The sequence below is a fragment of the Pimephales promelas genome, chromosome 9 (assembly GCF_988280905.1).
Source record: "Pimephales promelas chromosome 9, fPimPro1.hap1.1, whole genome shotgun sequence".
NCBI lineage: Eukaryota > Metazoa > Chordata > Actinopteri > Cypriniformes > Leuciscidae > Pimephales > Pimephales promelas.
In genome coordinates this window covers 18,385,150-18,400,735 of record NC_142777.1, presented here as the reverse complement: position 1 = coordinate 18,400,735, position 15,586 = coordinate 18,385,150, and the positions used below count along the sequence as shown (strand labels likewise).

Below are 15,586 nucleotides of genomic sequence, written 5' to 3'. Positions count from 1 at the left end.
AAGCATAATTACAGTTTATGCACAGCCCAAGACGGGAAACTTTACAAACACTGTATAGTTATCAAATAATACTATTTTCTTTTCTTTTTTTTCTCTCTGTTTGGGGGAACTATAATAAGATCCTGTATGATATCTGCACATGATATCTAATATGATTGTAATGTATAACTATGTAAAAAATTATAATTTTCATTAGTGTCGCAAGACATAACAGCACATTTACTTTGTAAACTGCATTAGTCATTTTTAAAATTATAGTAAGTAGTGAGAAATGTTGATGTGAGATGTTTAATATTCATTTAACTGTTTGTTTTTATTTCATATTATTTATAATGCCTTTTTTTCCTGGACCACTAGTGCAAAATACCATCTAAAACCCATCAAATTATCACTCTAAATTATTATATCAAAAACTATATATATATATATATATATATATATATATATATATATATATATACTGTATAAACATATTTATTTTTCGACATGTCTTAACCAGTTTTGGGAGTAACACATTCCAAGAAATGTGAGTTATGTAATCAGATTTTGCAAGTAACTTTTTTTGTAAAGTAACTTGTTAATTTGCATTCACATTTATGATGAGTTGTGCAAAAACACCCATATGGTAGCATATTGATAGCATTTAAAAAGAAATTGATCGGGTACACTGGACGTTTAGAATGAGGAAGATATTAATTTCTGATAATCCATAAATGACATACAGGATGGCTTATACCATTTCCATTGAATAGTAATTCAGCTGTTTGAGTGTTTCTAGATCCGTGTGGCCCACACACTCCTACATTCAGTTAATTGTTCCTTCTCTTTGCAGATGTCAGATTGCATGCTCTCCAAATCCCTGTCTGTATGGTTTCGCCTGTTCAATGGCGGGGAACTCCATCCACTGTGAGCGCACCACCTCCCCTCCTTATGTGGAAATCGCAGAGATCTGCGCAGGCATATTGGGGCTTGTCCTCCTTGTCGTGGCCTTTGTGTGTTTCCGAAAACGTCACATCAGCAAAAAGAAGCGCAAGTCTGGCTGCGTGCAAGATTCCAACGGTTACTTCCCAACTTTACCCAAAAGCACGATGAAAGAAACTGAGATCAGCTCTCCCATGGAGAACAACGCTCTGATTGGCTCTGGATGTGATCCGGACAGTCCTTTCCGTTCACTCAAACCTCGTGAGCAGCGGGAGCTCGGCCCTCAGGTGGGACCCCGGTCTCAGAGGCCTCAGGGTCCTGTGATTTGCAGTGTGGCCCCCAATCTACCTCCTCCACCCTCTACCAGCTCTGACAACGACTCTATTAGGAAAAACAATTGGGAGCATGACTACGAAGGTGAGAACTACAGTTTTATTGATTATTTTCCCAGCTTCTACAGGCTCTTCACTTAATTTAGAATTTAGTCACATCATGAAAGAAGAGAGAGGCGGAGGACAAATAGCTGCGTGTGCTTGTGCAGGTCAATGGAAAAGCATGTGCGGGTCATATTCAATTACAAATATCTTCTGTTTTCTGCACTGAGAGTTTCTAAAAGCTATGGCTTAAAAAATGTCAATAGCACATTAAAAATGGTGATATATATATATATATATATATAGCTTACAGAAAAATGTTGTGATGTGTAAATTCACTTGTAGAATTTAATATCATTTATTTTATTTTTCTTTATACATTTAGGCAAAATAGTAAAAAAACATTTTTTTTAAAAGTTTGGAATCAGTATGATTATTTTAAAGAATCAATTCTTCAGCAATGATTCATCACATCTAACATAGTCTTTGTTTTTATAATATATATATATATATATATATATATATATATATGTATAATGTATATGTGTGTTTACCCATTTATTTATGCATATACATCTGTGTTTATATATATATATATATATATATATACACACACACACAACACATACACACAAACACACACACAAATATATATATATATATATATATATATATATATATATATACTGTATATATACTGTATATATACACATTACCTGTATGTTTTATATATAAACGTATATATAAATACACATTTATTACATAAACAAAAAACTTTATTAATCGATTTGACAGCACTAGCAAGAACATTAAAAACTGAAGACTGGAATAATGATGCTGAAAATTTAGCTTTGCCATCACAGGAATAAATTACATTTTATAATATATTTACATAGTACCCAATATTGATAATATTAATGTTTTACTGTATTTTGACCAAATTAATACAGCCTTGGTGATCATCTTTCAAAAAGATTAAAAAAAAAAAAAAACGTAACTACCCCAAACTTTCATACAAGGTAATTTATTGTCCATCTAGCATATCATGAAAATAACGTTTGAGACAGAATGTTTTAAATCTGCAACCCTTAGCTAAAAGAACAAATAAACAATTCATAATCATTCTCATTCACAGTGTATCCAGCTGATCCAGACTACTATGGCCGACCCTCCGTCCAAGCGTTCCCACAGTTTGACATTGTGGAAAGCACCTACTCATCTACTTCCACAGAGTCGCGCAGGAACTCTCGTTTCGGAGGCTTCCCTTTCCCGCTGGACCGGGCCGACCGCCGTGCTCCATTGCCCCCTTGTTACAGCAACCAGAACTTAGATGACTTCTTGGGGCCAGACGGGCTGCCGCTGCCCAGCTCTCAGTGCCCTAATGAGTACACGGCCATAAGCTACTACCCTACCCAGCACGCTCGCAGCCTGGACAACGTCTCCAGCAGCCATAAGAGGCTCAGTGTGCGTTTGAGCGTGGCACAGCCCTCCTATGCGGACAGCGGCGGATTCACTAGAAGGACCGCTCGCAGTTATACTGGCTCAGACATGGTGGAGAGTGACTATGGCAGCTGTGAGGAGGTCATGTTCTAGGCAACAAAAAGAGGAGTCTGCGGTGGATCAAAGGTCCCGTATGATTATAAAGGGGATGGTTGTCTCGTACATATAGTATATGAAGCTCACTGGCTAAAAGCCACAGAAGCACTATCAGTATTAACAGTCACTTTCAGGGAAAACCAATACATTTTGTGTGAAATGCGACTTTTCTTATTGTTTTGCCCTTTACGAAACTGTAGAATTATTGCATGACCTTAAAAAGTCTACAGTGTGGTTATACTGTCAATGACGCGTCAGTAGTGTCTAATACGCCCTTATTTGTTATTGCGAGTTCAATCGCACCCCGTCCGGTTTGGTTGGGAAAACTATATACTGTATTGTTATTAGCAAATTTGTTAAATGACTGATTGTAGTGATGCATGTCATTATCAGATTGGATGTCAGCTATGGGATGGATAATTATTCCAGTAAACTTAGCTGAGGTGTTCTTTGAGGACAGGAACCAGTGTGCTATGAAATTTGAATTGAAAGCGTGCCATAGTAAATGTGTTTAGTGATGCCAGGTATAATACAGTAGAAGCACATTTCATCACAACAAAACAGCAGTACAGTATAGTAGTTATATACAACAGTATAGTAGTTATATTGATTTGTACAGTCGACTGCAGCAGAGGCTGGCTCCCTGCTGTATCAGAAATTAAGTACACAATGTGAAATATCAAATATAGTTCCACCGCAAGTTGCCGTGTCATTGGTTTTTGGGAAATGTGGCTGCTCTGTTAAGATGTGTATGAATTACTGTGTTTTGTTTTGTTAGTAATTTTACATGTGAACCGCACTGGCTTTAGCTTCTCTTGCTGCAGATGTTATACAGTTTTAAGAGTGATCCAAGGCAATCAAACAAGGCCATACAAAATCCCTATGCTTCTTGACTGTCATAATGCTCACTAATCATTAAAAAGATCAAACATACTTTGATAAAAAAAAAAGTATGAAAGAAATTGGACTGATTGAAGAAACGTGTGTGTGTACATCACAAACAATAGCTGCATTTTATATTCTAAAGCGCTTCTGTCTATGATCTGTGTTCATAACAGTGATGTCATCTTTAGTGTACATTTTTAGTGTACAGTTATGAATAGGGATTCCCACCACAGCACATCTTATTGGATGCAAAGATGATCTGAATGTGAAAGGCTTTGTAGATTCATTTATCAGACGGGTGCATGTGTCATCAAATTGTGTTGCATGTGCTCAATGAAACTGCTTCCTTCCCTCACTGACTGTAGTGTTTAGTCTGTAGTGTTTCAAATGACATAGTGTTGATGAACATATTAATGGCAGCTGTCGCAATTATTTGTCATTCTGATCTGCCAGATGTTTGTGCAGTGGACGTGGTATGTGCGAATGGATTTTTTCGTTCTCTTTTTTTATATTTTAAAAAATTCAATGTGGGATGAAACCCACGTTTAAAATGAGTTCCTCCGTGAGAGAATCTGTGTTGTCTTTGCCATTTCCCATCTCTGTAGAAAATACTATGAACTATATTAAATAAAATTATGTTTAATATACAGAACTCACTGTGTTGTATTTGAATTTAATATATATATTTAACCTAAATATTTAAAACATTTGTTTGATTTTTTTTTTAACTTTTATTCAGCAAGAATGCATTGATCAATTGATCAAAAGTGACAGTAAAGACATTTATAATGTTACAAAATATTTGGTAACACTTTACAATACGTGTGCACTAAATAAGCATTAATTCATGCTTAACTAATGCAAAGATAATACTGATATAATGTGTAACTAATGATTATCTAAGCTATTCATTAATGATTGTCACATTAGGAACTAATTAAGAGTCTGTAAGGTTAATGTATTAGTTCATACATTAATTGCTATTAATTAAATACGTAATTGTGGATTAATTCCATAATAACTCATTTTTTAACTAATAGTATTAATTAATATGTTAATTACCAGAATGAGCCAAAGCCTTGTATTTCAACTTCCAGATAATATGACAGGTACACTAATATGCATTAATACATGATTAATTACTTCATTGTTAATGCTAATTCATGTGCAAATTACTACAATTACTAAATGAATAGTTAATAATGATGTACCCCAACAAGTAAAGTCATAACATAATGATACCTTTGCAAATCATTAGCTAATGATTAATTAAAGCAGACAACTGGAAGTTGAAGTGCATAGCTTTGACTAATTGTGGTAATTAACACATTAATTTACAATATTACTTAATAAAATATGTTATTAAGGAATTAATACACTATGACACAATGAATTAATAACAATTCATGTATTACTTAATCTATTAATCATATAGACTCTTTATTAGTTGCTGATGCAGTAATCATTAATTAATGGTTTAGTTCTTCATTAGTTATACATTAACTCATGATTATCTGTGCATTAGTTAAGCATGAATTAATGCATATTAGTGCACCCTTATTGTAAAGTGTTACCAAATATTTCTTGTCTAGTTCTTTTCAACTTTCTATTTAATCACAGAATCCTGAATAAAATGTTTGATGGTTTCTACAAAACAATATTAAGCAGCAACTATTTTTAACTGATAAAAAAAACAAAAACAAAAAAAAAAACATTTCTTTAGAGTTAAATCATCAATCATATTAGAATGATTTCGGAAGGATCATGTGACACTGAAGACTGAAGTGGATGATGCTGAAAATTCAGCTTTGCATCACAAGAATAAATTACTTTTCAAAATATATTCAATTAGAAATCAGACTGTTCAAGTTGTAAAAATATTTCACAAAATTACAGTATACTATATTTGGATGAAATAAATGCAGCCTTGGTGAGAATAAAATACTTGCTGAATGGCTTCATTGACACTTCAGTTAAAAAAGTGGGCATTCCAGGGTTCTCAGGGTGCTTAAAACACATCAATGTTATCTGGCAACGAATTCAATCAGCTAAAAACGAGAGGAAGGATCTCCATCTGACATTCCTGGATTTGACTAATGCATATGGATCAGTGCCACATGAGCTTCTTTGGGCAGCATTAGATTTTTTTTCAGAGTACCAATGTCAATAACAGATTTAGTGAAAGCCTGTTTTAGAGATTTGCAATTTAAGCCTTGTTCACACTATGATTTTAAAACGTCGGGCTGAACTGTGCGGTTCACACTACATGACTTGCTCTCAGTGAAATCAGGAGTGTTCAAGTTGTTTAGCTGTTCACACAACACAACGTGATTGATCCACAACAGGAGGTAACTCACTACACGAGTTGACAACGCACTACATAGAGATACAACCACGATCGGATGATAAGAGCAAATAATTTGTGACTCAATGAGAGCTCAGTAATATGGTACGGTCTAAATCCTGAAAATAATCAAATAAATAACGAGTTGACAACATATCTGTCACCCAACGATTCTATCTTGTCTACAAACCACGTTTTGTCATAAAAAACCACTCAGTAAAATGAACCAGAAATGATGCGAAACAGCATGTGCGCCAATACCCAGCGAAGAAGAGAACACAACGCGCGGATATGGACGTCAGACAGAAACTAGTGCAGCACACTGGGCGACGATCAGCTCTGAGAAAAAAAAAGAAAAACTAAGATTTACCTGGTGTCCTCAACCCATGTGTTGCTATGATTGGCTGTACTCATGACATCACTGAGGTTGAGTCACGCACGCTAGATATTTTTCTGGGCTCGGCGAAGCATCTGCGAGCGGTTTCGCTGCGTTGTTGGCTCTTTCATACTAACAGATTGGCAAGCGTTCATCGTCCGCTAATCCCCCACGATTTGCATGCGATAACACCCTGACCTATCGGCGAGCTCAACGATTTGCAAATCGGGCATAAATAGGGCTTAAAATCTTGTAGTGTGAACTTGGCTTTAGTTTCTCAACTCCAGAATTCAGCACTACATGAAAATGCTTAGAGGTTGGAATAATGGCAGGATGCACCATTTCTCCACTGGCCTTTACCATGGCAATGGAATCAATCATTAGGGAAGATGGGTAGTAGGAGAGGAGCACTTCGCTTCTGGGATGCGACTAACAACCAATCAGAGAATACATTGATGACATGACAACCATGACTACAACAGTAGCCTGCACTAATCGGTTATTGAGTAAGTTAACAGATAATATAGAATGGGCACAAATCCAATTTAAGCCCTCTAAATCAAGGAGCATCTCGATAGTTAAAGGAAAGGTAGTAGATAAAACATCAATGATGAGGTAATACCAACAGTTTCTGAGAAGCCAGTGATGAGTCTTTGATGGTGTGATGAGGATCTAAAGGACACAGTTCGAGTGGGAGAAGTTAGACGCAGACGTTTGACAGGATGTAAAAGGTCGGTTTACTTGGCGCCATGACCAAGTACTGTGATGTTTGGCTTTAGCATTGGAAGGCAAGCGTAGCATGACCAGTAGGCTATTGGTCATGCTACGACCAATAGCGTAGCAAGACCAATAGACCACCTGTTCTAGCAAAACATTACACGCAGAAGACAATATTTCTCCACCCAGGCGAACAACCACCAAGAAAAGGTGTTAAAACCAATTCTTGGCCAGGACAACTGGAAGCTGCTAGGGACTGGAATATGCTGGCTGATCTTGATCAACGGCTTATTTTTCCACCTGAGATTGCCACCACTAACCTATGACCAGATTATTATTTTTTTTTTTGTGATCTGGATCAGCACGCATTGTTCAACTGATAGTTAACAGTGCCATGGGAGGATTCTGTAGACGAGGTATATGAGAGGAAGAAACTGGTGTATGCTCATCTGGCTGCTGAAGCAGAACAGCGAGGATAGAGAGTCCAGGTTTATCTAGTGGAAGTGGGTTGTCGAGGATTTGTGGCACACTCTTCATCCCGGTTGCTCAGAGACGTCCGATTCAGTGGCCAAGAGTTGCGGTCGCACAGTAAAGAACTTATCTGAAGAAGCAGAGAGGAGCAGCGACTGGCTGTGGTTGAGACGGAAGTAGCCATTAATTCCAGACAGAAGGAGAGTCACACCACCAAATGGAAAGCGTAAATGGATGGAGAAGCATAGTTTACTGTAAAGCTTCGTCTTAGTTTTGCTTGTCTTGGAGAAAGCCGAGTAGAAATCAGCATGAAGTTTTCAAATCTACTCTCGTGTAATGGACATCGAATTTCACAAACTTTAAGTAATCTTACCAACCTCATACCTTGAATGGTATAGCGTAAAAAAAATAAAAATAAAAAAGTTATTTATTTGGTAACACCTATTTTTTATAGCTATTACAATGCTGTGTTTTTATAGATATTTTAGTTGTATTTACTTTTAGTGAAATGGCATCACAATGCTGTTGCCATTCCAGACATCTCAGAATGAATTTAGTGATGGATGAGGGAGACTCATTAGCTTTTTTCACCGGCCAGGGTCGGGACAAAGACCAGTAGCCCACCACCCGAACCAACTATCACTCTGAGGAGCTACACTGAGGGAACATCACAAGGCCGGACACAAGATAAGTTAAATGGGTTGTCTTTATTAGATATTAAAACATACTTAAAATAGTATTGGCATGGAGGACTGAACTCTTTCTATTCTTCCAAGCGACCAATGAACCACGGCTGTGCAACACCCAAGGGTCTTCGGATGAGTGACTCAGAGCAACATGAAGGACAGGCTTTCTCTATTTCCTCAGGAAGGCGGTGAAGCCTAGAAGGCGCGGACTAAGAGGATCTTCAGGTGAGTGGCTCAGAGCAACGTGAGTGACGGGCTCTCTATTTCCTCAGGACATTGGTGGTGCTCAAGATGCTCGGAGTAAGAGGATCTTCAGGAGAGTAACTCAGAATAACGTGAGTGACTGGTGTTCTCTATTCCCTCAGGACAGCGGTGGGGTTTGGGAGCTCGGACTTAGAGGATCTCCAGGTGAGTAACTCAGAGCAGCATGAATGACTGGCTTTCTCGATTTCCTTGGGACAGCGGTGGAACTCAGGTGCTCAGACTAAGCGAATCTTCAGGTGAGTAACCTGAAACAGGAGGAGCGGGCTTGCTCTGCTTCTTCGTGATAGCAGTGGAGTTCAGAATGAGCAGACTACAAGGGTTTTTAGATAAGTAACTCGGAGCAGCGGGAGTGACTGGCGTTCTCTATTTCACCGGGACAACGGTGAAACTCAGGATGCTCGGACTAAGAGGATCTTCAGGTGAGTAAAGGCCATTGCACAGTCCAAAATTCGCATCCGAAATTTTCGCACGTTAAAAAAAAAAATCGACCTCACGTTATGTCAATGACGCTTGCACACCGCCTCCGAAACTTTCGTCCGTCATAAAAAAATTTGGATCGGGTTCGATTTTCTGCGTTTTTCGCATCCACAGGCAGCATTTTGAGAGTTTTTTTGACAATTCAGGGCCGGGGGGAGCTAGATTACTGCCTATGGAGCTCGTTCCGCACATCATATGTGCAGTGCTTTCAGTTTCGGTTTTCAATTCGATCAAGTGTTTATGTTCTCTTCTCTCGATTGGATTATGAAAGGATTAACCTCCCCTTTCAATCAGAAAGAAATTTGGGATCGATTAATGTGTGATTGAGCAGCCAATTCGATAACTAATGTATTATTTGGGTACAATATATAACCTGTAGCCTATACAGCTGTTCTGTCTGCCCAGCGCTTCCACCGGGCCACGTGCGTGTGTGTTTGTCTGTGTGTCCATACCTTAGACATACTGACACTGTCTCTGTTCAGAATCAATTGGTTCGTGGAAATTGGTGATCTTGTTTTTAAAATGTGGCTCCAGAATCGCAAGCAAAGCATCAAACTGTTCCACTGACATTCTGAGGTCAATTTTGAATCGCTCGGGATAAATTCGCAACTCATTGACAAGGAGGTGCTTCTTCTCGGCGCAATTTCAGATGGACGTAATATTTTCTCTTTCTTCTCTTTTCAATAAGAGAGAGGACAACAAAATCATCCTTACTGCTTGACGAATCCATTTGCGTTTTTTCCCCGCAAAGGTTTAATAAATACGCATCGGACTCAGTGTGCAAGGTTTCTGTGCGTGATGAATTTTTAGGCTGACGAACACGAAAAAACGCATACGAAAATTTCGTACTCAGTGTGCAATGGCCTCAACTCAGAGCAGCGTGAGTGACTGGCTTTCTCTATTTCTTCAATATAGAATGTCAGTGCCATATCGGGAAATTGGCGGCTTCAGTTCTCTCCAAAGGAAAAGAGTGAAGGGGTGTCATCCATCTTTTTTTACAGTCTATGGTGTCAACTAATAACAGTACTGAGTAGCCTACGATAACTCATCTTGAATGCGTTATCCAGGTGAAATGACTTCTCAAACAAGAAAAAAGGCCTTTTTTTTTCTTTCTTTCTTTATTTTGTCCCTGTGGAATTGATTGGATGGTTGGGGTTTGTTATTGGTCGATCTTATGTGAGTGACAGGTTTTCCCACCCTCGTGCCAGTAAACACAATAGATTGCAAGAGGGAGGGGAAGTTATTTTAATAATAGATCAAATAAAAATTATGACAGCACATGAATTAAAAAATGTGTGCAAGGACAAATACAGCAATATTCTATAAAATTGTCTAATTTGATTGCATGGTGACTTTAATGTCCGCAATTAGAGGCTGTGAAAAGATTATCAACAACCGAGCAGCTGTTTGTACTGTTCCCTCAATATTCAGTACAAACCGACTGCGCGATTCACAGCAGAAGCTCATCCAGGATGATCATTAGCATAAAAGGTTACTAAAACAATACAAACAGATACACCAAAGCAAATATAGGACTGGAGAATACAAATACCAGACAGATAACCAGTAACACTTTATTTCAAATTAATTAAGACACTATAATAACTAGTAAGTAACTTTGCATAACTTTATATATATATATAAATGTAGGTCATGTGGGATTGATATAATCTGTTTTTATTTGTTATTATGGTCTTTCGTAGCGGATCACAAGCTCGTTCCTTCCTAGTGATCGGTGTGCGTCGACTCTGCGAACACCTCAATGACCACCACATAGACTTTCAAAGGGATATGCTTTCAGGGCCTCAAGGACCAAAGAAAGATCCCACATAGGAACTGACATGGGGTTCGGGGGATTCATCCTCCTGGCTCCTCTAAGCAAGCGGATGACAAACTTGTTCCTCCTAGTGATCGGCCGCACGTCGACTCTGCGAACACTGCAATGGCCGCCACATAGACTTTAAGCTTGGACCCACATAGACCTCCCCTTATTCAACAGTTCTTGAAGGAAACTAAGCAACTGCGAGACCCCACACGTTCCTGGGTTCAGATTTTTGTCGGTGCACCATTTGGACTTGTAAAGCTTTCTAGCGTAGAGAGCTCTAGACTGCGTAATCGTGTTCATCACTCCTTCTGGCAGGATAACGGGTTTCCGTTGATCAACCATGCGTGCAGAGAGCAGCGCTCTAGATGGGGATGCCAGATCGAGCCACAAGCTTAAGAGAGGAGATCTGTCCTCACTGGAATCGGCCACGGGTCTGTTTGTGACAGCCGCGTCAGCTCCGGGAACCACGTTTGGTTCTCCCATCGATCGCGGGGATTTGAGAAGCGCCCAGTGGTGCGTTTCCCTGATTCTCTTGATTACCCGTGGCAACAGAGAGACAGGAGGGAAAGCATAGAGTGGGCGGCTGGGCCAGATTTGGATTCCACATTCTTTGAAAAGAACATTGGGCAGTGAGCGTTGTCTTTTGACACAAAGAGATCGACTTCCATTTTGCCAAAAAGGCGTCATAGCAACTGGACTGTTTGAGGGTTCAGGGACCATATGTAGTCTCGCGTAGCCAAATCTTCAGACTGACGGCTGAAGGTCTGGAATTCACAGCAGCTTTCTTTGGCCAAGGCCCGCCCATAAGGCCGTTTGACCGACATGTCAAACAACCAATTACAGTTCGTTTCGTTCAGAGTCACGTTTCGGGGCGTGGAAATGTCCCCACAACAACAGACCGGTGTGCAACATGACATCATGACTTTTGCGTAAACATACACGCCACTTTCAAGTCAAGTGGCGTGTTATCTATATGCAATTTGAGCTATCCACGTGTATGCGTGTATGTCTATGCCATTAAGGTCCGAGTGATTCCGCGTGTATGTACTAGTGATGGCCGGTTCGTGAACGAATCGTTCTTTTGAACCGGTTCTTTTTAGTGAACCGGTCGAACCAGTACACTAAATCGGACTGAATTGCTCGAAACAGTTCGCGTCTTGCGTCAGCGCTAAACCACAAGTTACTAAAGTTACTCACTTTCAGACATGCCTGACAGTCCCTCCGAATCGAAATAAACCAATATCCATTAGTACATTTTATTCCAGTAACTCAAAAACTTCACTGAACGGAGACATATATTGGTGCTGAGATGAGCACGAGCAGCTGATACTGCGCATGCGTGTACTACCGAACGTACAGCGGTCGGATAACCAGTACAGAACCGAGAACTGTTTCTTTCGGACACGTTCGACATACTGAGAACTGATGAGTTGAGGATGCGTGCATTTTTTTCTGAGGGATGAAATGTACGTTTCCATGTCTTTAGTTGAACATCAGTAAGTGTAACAAAATAAAACATTTTGGAAACATTATCACATTACTGTATCACTGTATTATTTTAACGTTTGGAAATAATGATTGGATTCTAAAACTGTCAAACTAAACATTTATTATTATACTAAAATAATATTTTCAGGAACAGCTAGCTCATTTAATTTCTAAGTAACAATAAATCATTGATGTAAACTCTTGCCAAGGTTTGGTGCACTAGTAAATGTTTATAATGTGTTAACATAACAAATTAAACATGTTTAATTCGTTATGTTAACACATTATAAACATGATATATATACTGTATAGGCTACAGAAGGCTTTATTGGAGACAGACATGCATCGATTTTTTAGTTTTGTGGACTGTATCAGGTTTCAGGTCAGCACACACAGGCCTATGCTATGGTTCTCGAGTCGAGAACTGGTTGTTGCAGTTCTTGAATCACTAGTACAGAACCGAGAACTGTTTCTTTCGGACACGTTCGATACGGAGAACCGATGAGCTGGAGATACTGCGCATGCGTGATAGCACCGTCTCTGAACAGAACTTTCTTTCGGCCGGCTGATCCTGTGCTGATATACGAGCATGCAGTAGTACGGGTGAACCCAGGACTTAAATGAGAGGGCGAATCGGCGAAATGTAAGTTTATTTAATAACAAATAAAATGATGAAGACCATTTATGCATTTTATATATTTAAAACATGTAAAACATCCGCGTTAGCACATCGCCTAGGCTGCAGCAGGGTTCGTTTTCAAAATGTAAATGTAAGAAACTTATCCAAGATGATTATGACAATGCATACTATTATTTAACTGAAGTTGTGATTACAAATGCCCTTTAATTTGAAGTATTTTTATCCGCCGGGATGATAGAATTGACGTCATTACGTGATGACGTAAAAGAACTGGTGAACCGGTTTTTTGAACCGGTTCATTAAAACGAACTGTCCGAAAGAACCGGTTCGCGGAAAAGAACCGGACTTCCCATCACTAGTATGTACGCCGTTAAACGTCTGGGCGAAACGAAGCAAAATGTAGATCTACATCTGGGGAGCGATATTTTTTTCCCTAGGATGGTAGGGGAAGACTGCTATTAACCCCAGTGACGGGTAGGTTTAGGGACGGGTTGGGGTAGGTTATATATTTATATTATACAGTAATAACGTTAAGTCAATGACGTTCATAAACACGCTGAAAAGCGATTATGCGTGTTGATAGCACGCCAATTATGTAAATATGAATTAGTTTGTCATACACACGCAATTTCATTGATCTTCCATAATAGATAGGAGGGGACACACAACTAGTAAAATTGGATCTGTTGGGAATCCTCCTAAATGCTGACAAAGGGTCGGCCAGGCTTGCAAAATAATAGTCATCCCAAATCCCGTCGGCAAACAGGCTAAAATATTTCTTTTTGTCTCCACTAAGTACCTCAAACAAAACTCCTGGACACCTCTTAAAGAGTCTATGCCGTGAACCTCGCATAGTTTTGAGAATCATAATTTTAGCTGATCTTGATAAATGCTCATTGTCACTCATGTAAACACAGCAGTTTTTCTTCCGCAATCACACGTATGCGCTTTGTTTCCCAGCGGACCAAAAATAAACGCGACACTCGCGACCCCCCGGAAATCCGATAAAATTTAACCAATCAGATCACGACTTTGACATTCCTGTCCAGTGCAGACAAGAGCGGTACCATTGTCATCAAGGACCAAACAGCATTTGATGGAGAAATTCAAAGACAGTTGAGCAATACGATGTTTTATAAAAAAAAAAAAAAACTAAATCGTAATCATACACAGGAGTTCAAACAGTATTTTAGGGGGAAGATAGACTCCCTCCTGCAAATTGGAGAAATAACAAAATGAGAACATGCTTTCATGGTAGTAGACCTTCCTGTCACTCCAGTTTTGTTTACTCTCCCTAAAATCCATAAAACCTATTTAAATGAACCCCGAGGACGGCCCATCGTGGCAGCTACTGGGTTTTTAACAGAGAAAATTGCAGCATTCATGGATCATTTTCTCCAACCACTCGTCACTTCTCTTCCATCTTATGTAAAAGACTCTATGGAATTCATTAATAAGATTCAATCTATTCAATTATCAGATGAGCATTGTTTCCTGGTGACTATGGACATTGAGTCTCTTTACACTAGCGTACCGTTTGAAGGGGGGCTAAAAGCATTTGAATTCTTTTTAAATCAGCGCTCCAACTGCACTCCAAGCATCTCCTGTATTGTGGATCTCATTGAAATTGTTCTTACATCCAATTTTCTTCTCTCTGGCTCTGACTTTTAACCTCCAGGTGTCAGGCACGAGTATGGGAGCTAAAATGGCCTCAAGTTTTGCATCCCTATACTGCGGACTTCTTGAAAAGGAAGTCATCCTGAATCAACTATGCAATCCATTCCTACCCTCAATTTCCAACTGGAGGAGGAGGTATATAGATGATTTTTTTTTTTCATTTGGACTGACTCTGAGACTCAGTTGAAACAGTTCCGTGATTTTATCAACACCAACAGTATAGTTTTAAAATTCACAATAGATTTTGACAAGCACATGATTATTTTTTTAGACATTCTTGTTTACAGAGAGTTGAATAGACTAGGATCTAACTTATATCGAAAAAGCACAAACAGAAATTCTATCCTTCATGGACAATCTTTCCATCCAATTCCACTCAAGAGGAGTCTGCCTTTGTCTCAGTTTAGTCACATTTGCAGGATCTGTAGTTCTGAGAGTGATTTCCAAGGCCAAGCAGCTAATTTGGAAAAACGTTTTCAACAGAGGCAATATAAACATGAATGGATTACCAAGTAATCGTTTTGAAAATACATTGCAAAGTGACTGGCTTAGCAACACCAGATCCAGAACTTCTGAGTGGAAAATTAACTGTATTGTCCAATATTCAGCTCTTGGTAGAGAGTTTGGATCTATCATTAAAAAAACATTGGCACGTTATTGACTCTGATCCAGCACTTAAATGCTTTACTACAGTGTTGTAGTACTCGAGACTCGGACTCGTCTCGGTCTCGAGACCATATTTTAATGGTCTTGGTCTTGTCATGGACTCGTGTGCATTTGGACTCGGAATTGACTCGTACTCGAACATTTTTTTTTTTTAGGACTAGGACTTATTCCCGAGTCCA

At 39.1% G+C, this 15,586-nt stretch overlaps 1 protein-coding gene across 1 annotated transcript in view; it reads left to right on the top strand.

The window, feature by feature from the left end:
* Nucleotides 1-4,428, top strand: part of fat2 (FAT atypical cadherin 2) — a 47,864-nt gene extending 43,436 nt beyond the window's left edge. The window contains exons 23-24 of the mRNA XM_089134813.1: nucleotides 833-1,338; nucleotides 2,431-4,428. Coding sequence (XP_088990939.1) covers nucleotides 833-1,338; nucleotides 2,431-2,888 — 964 coding nt within the window. The 3' untranslated portion in view covers nucleotides 2,889-4,428. The remainder of the gene's footprint in view (nucleotides 1-832; nucleotides 1,339-2,430) is intronic.
* Nucleotides 4,429-15,586: the final 11,158 nt, after the last annotated feature.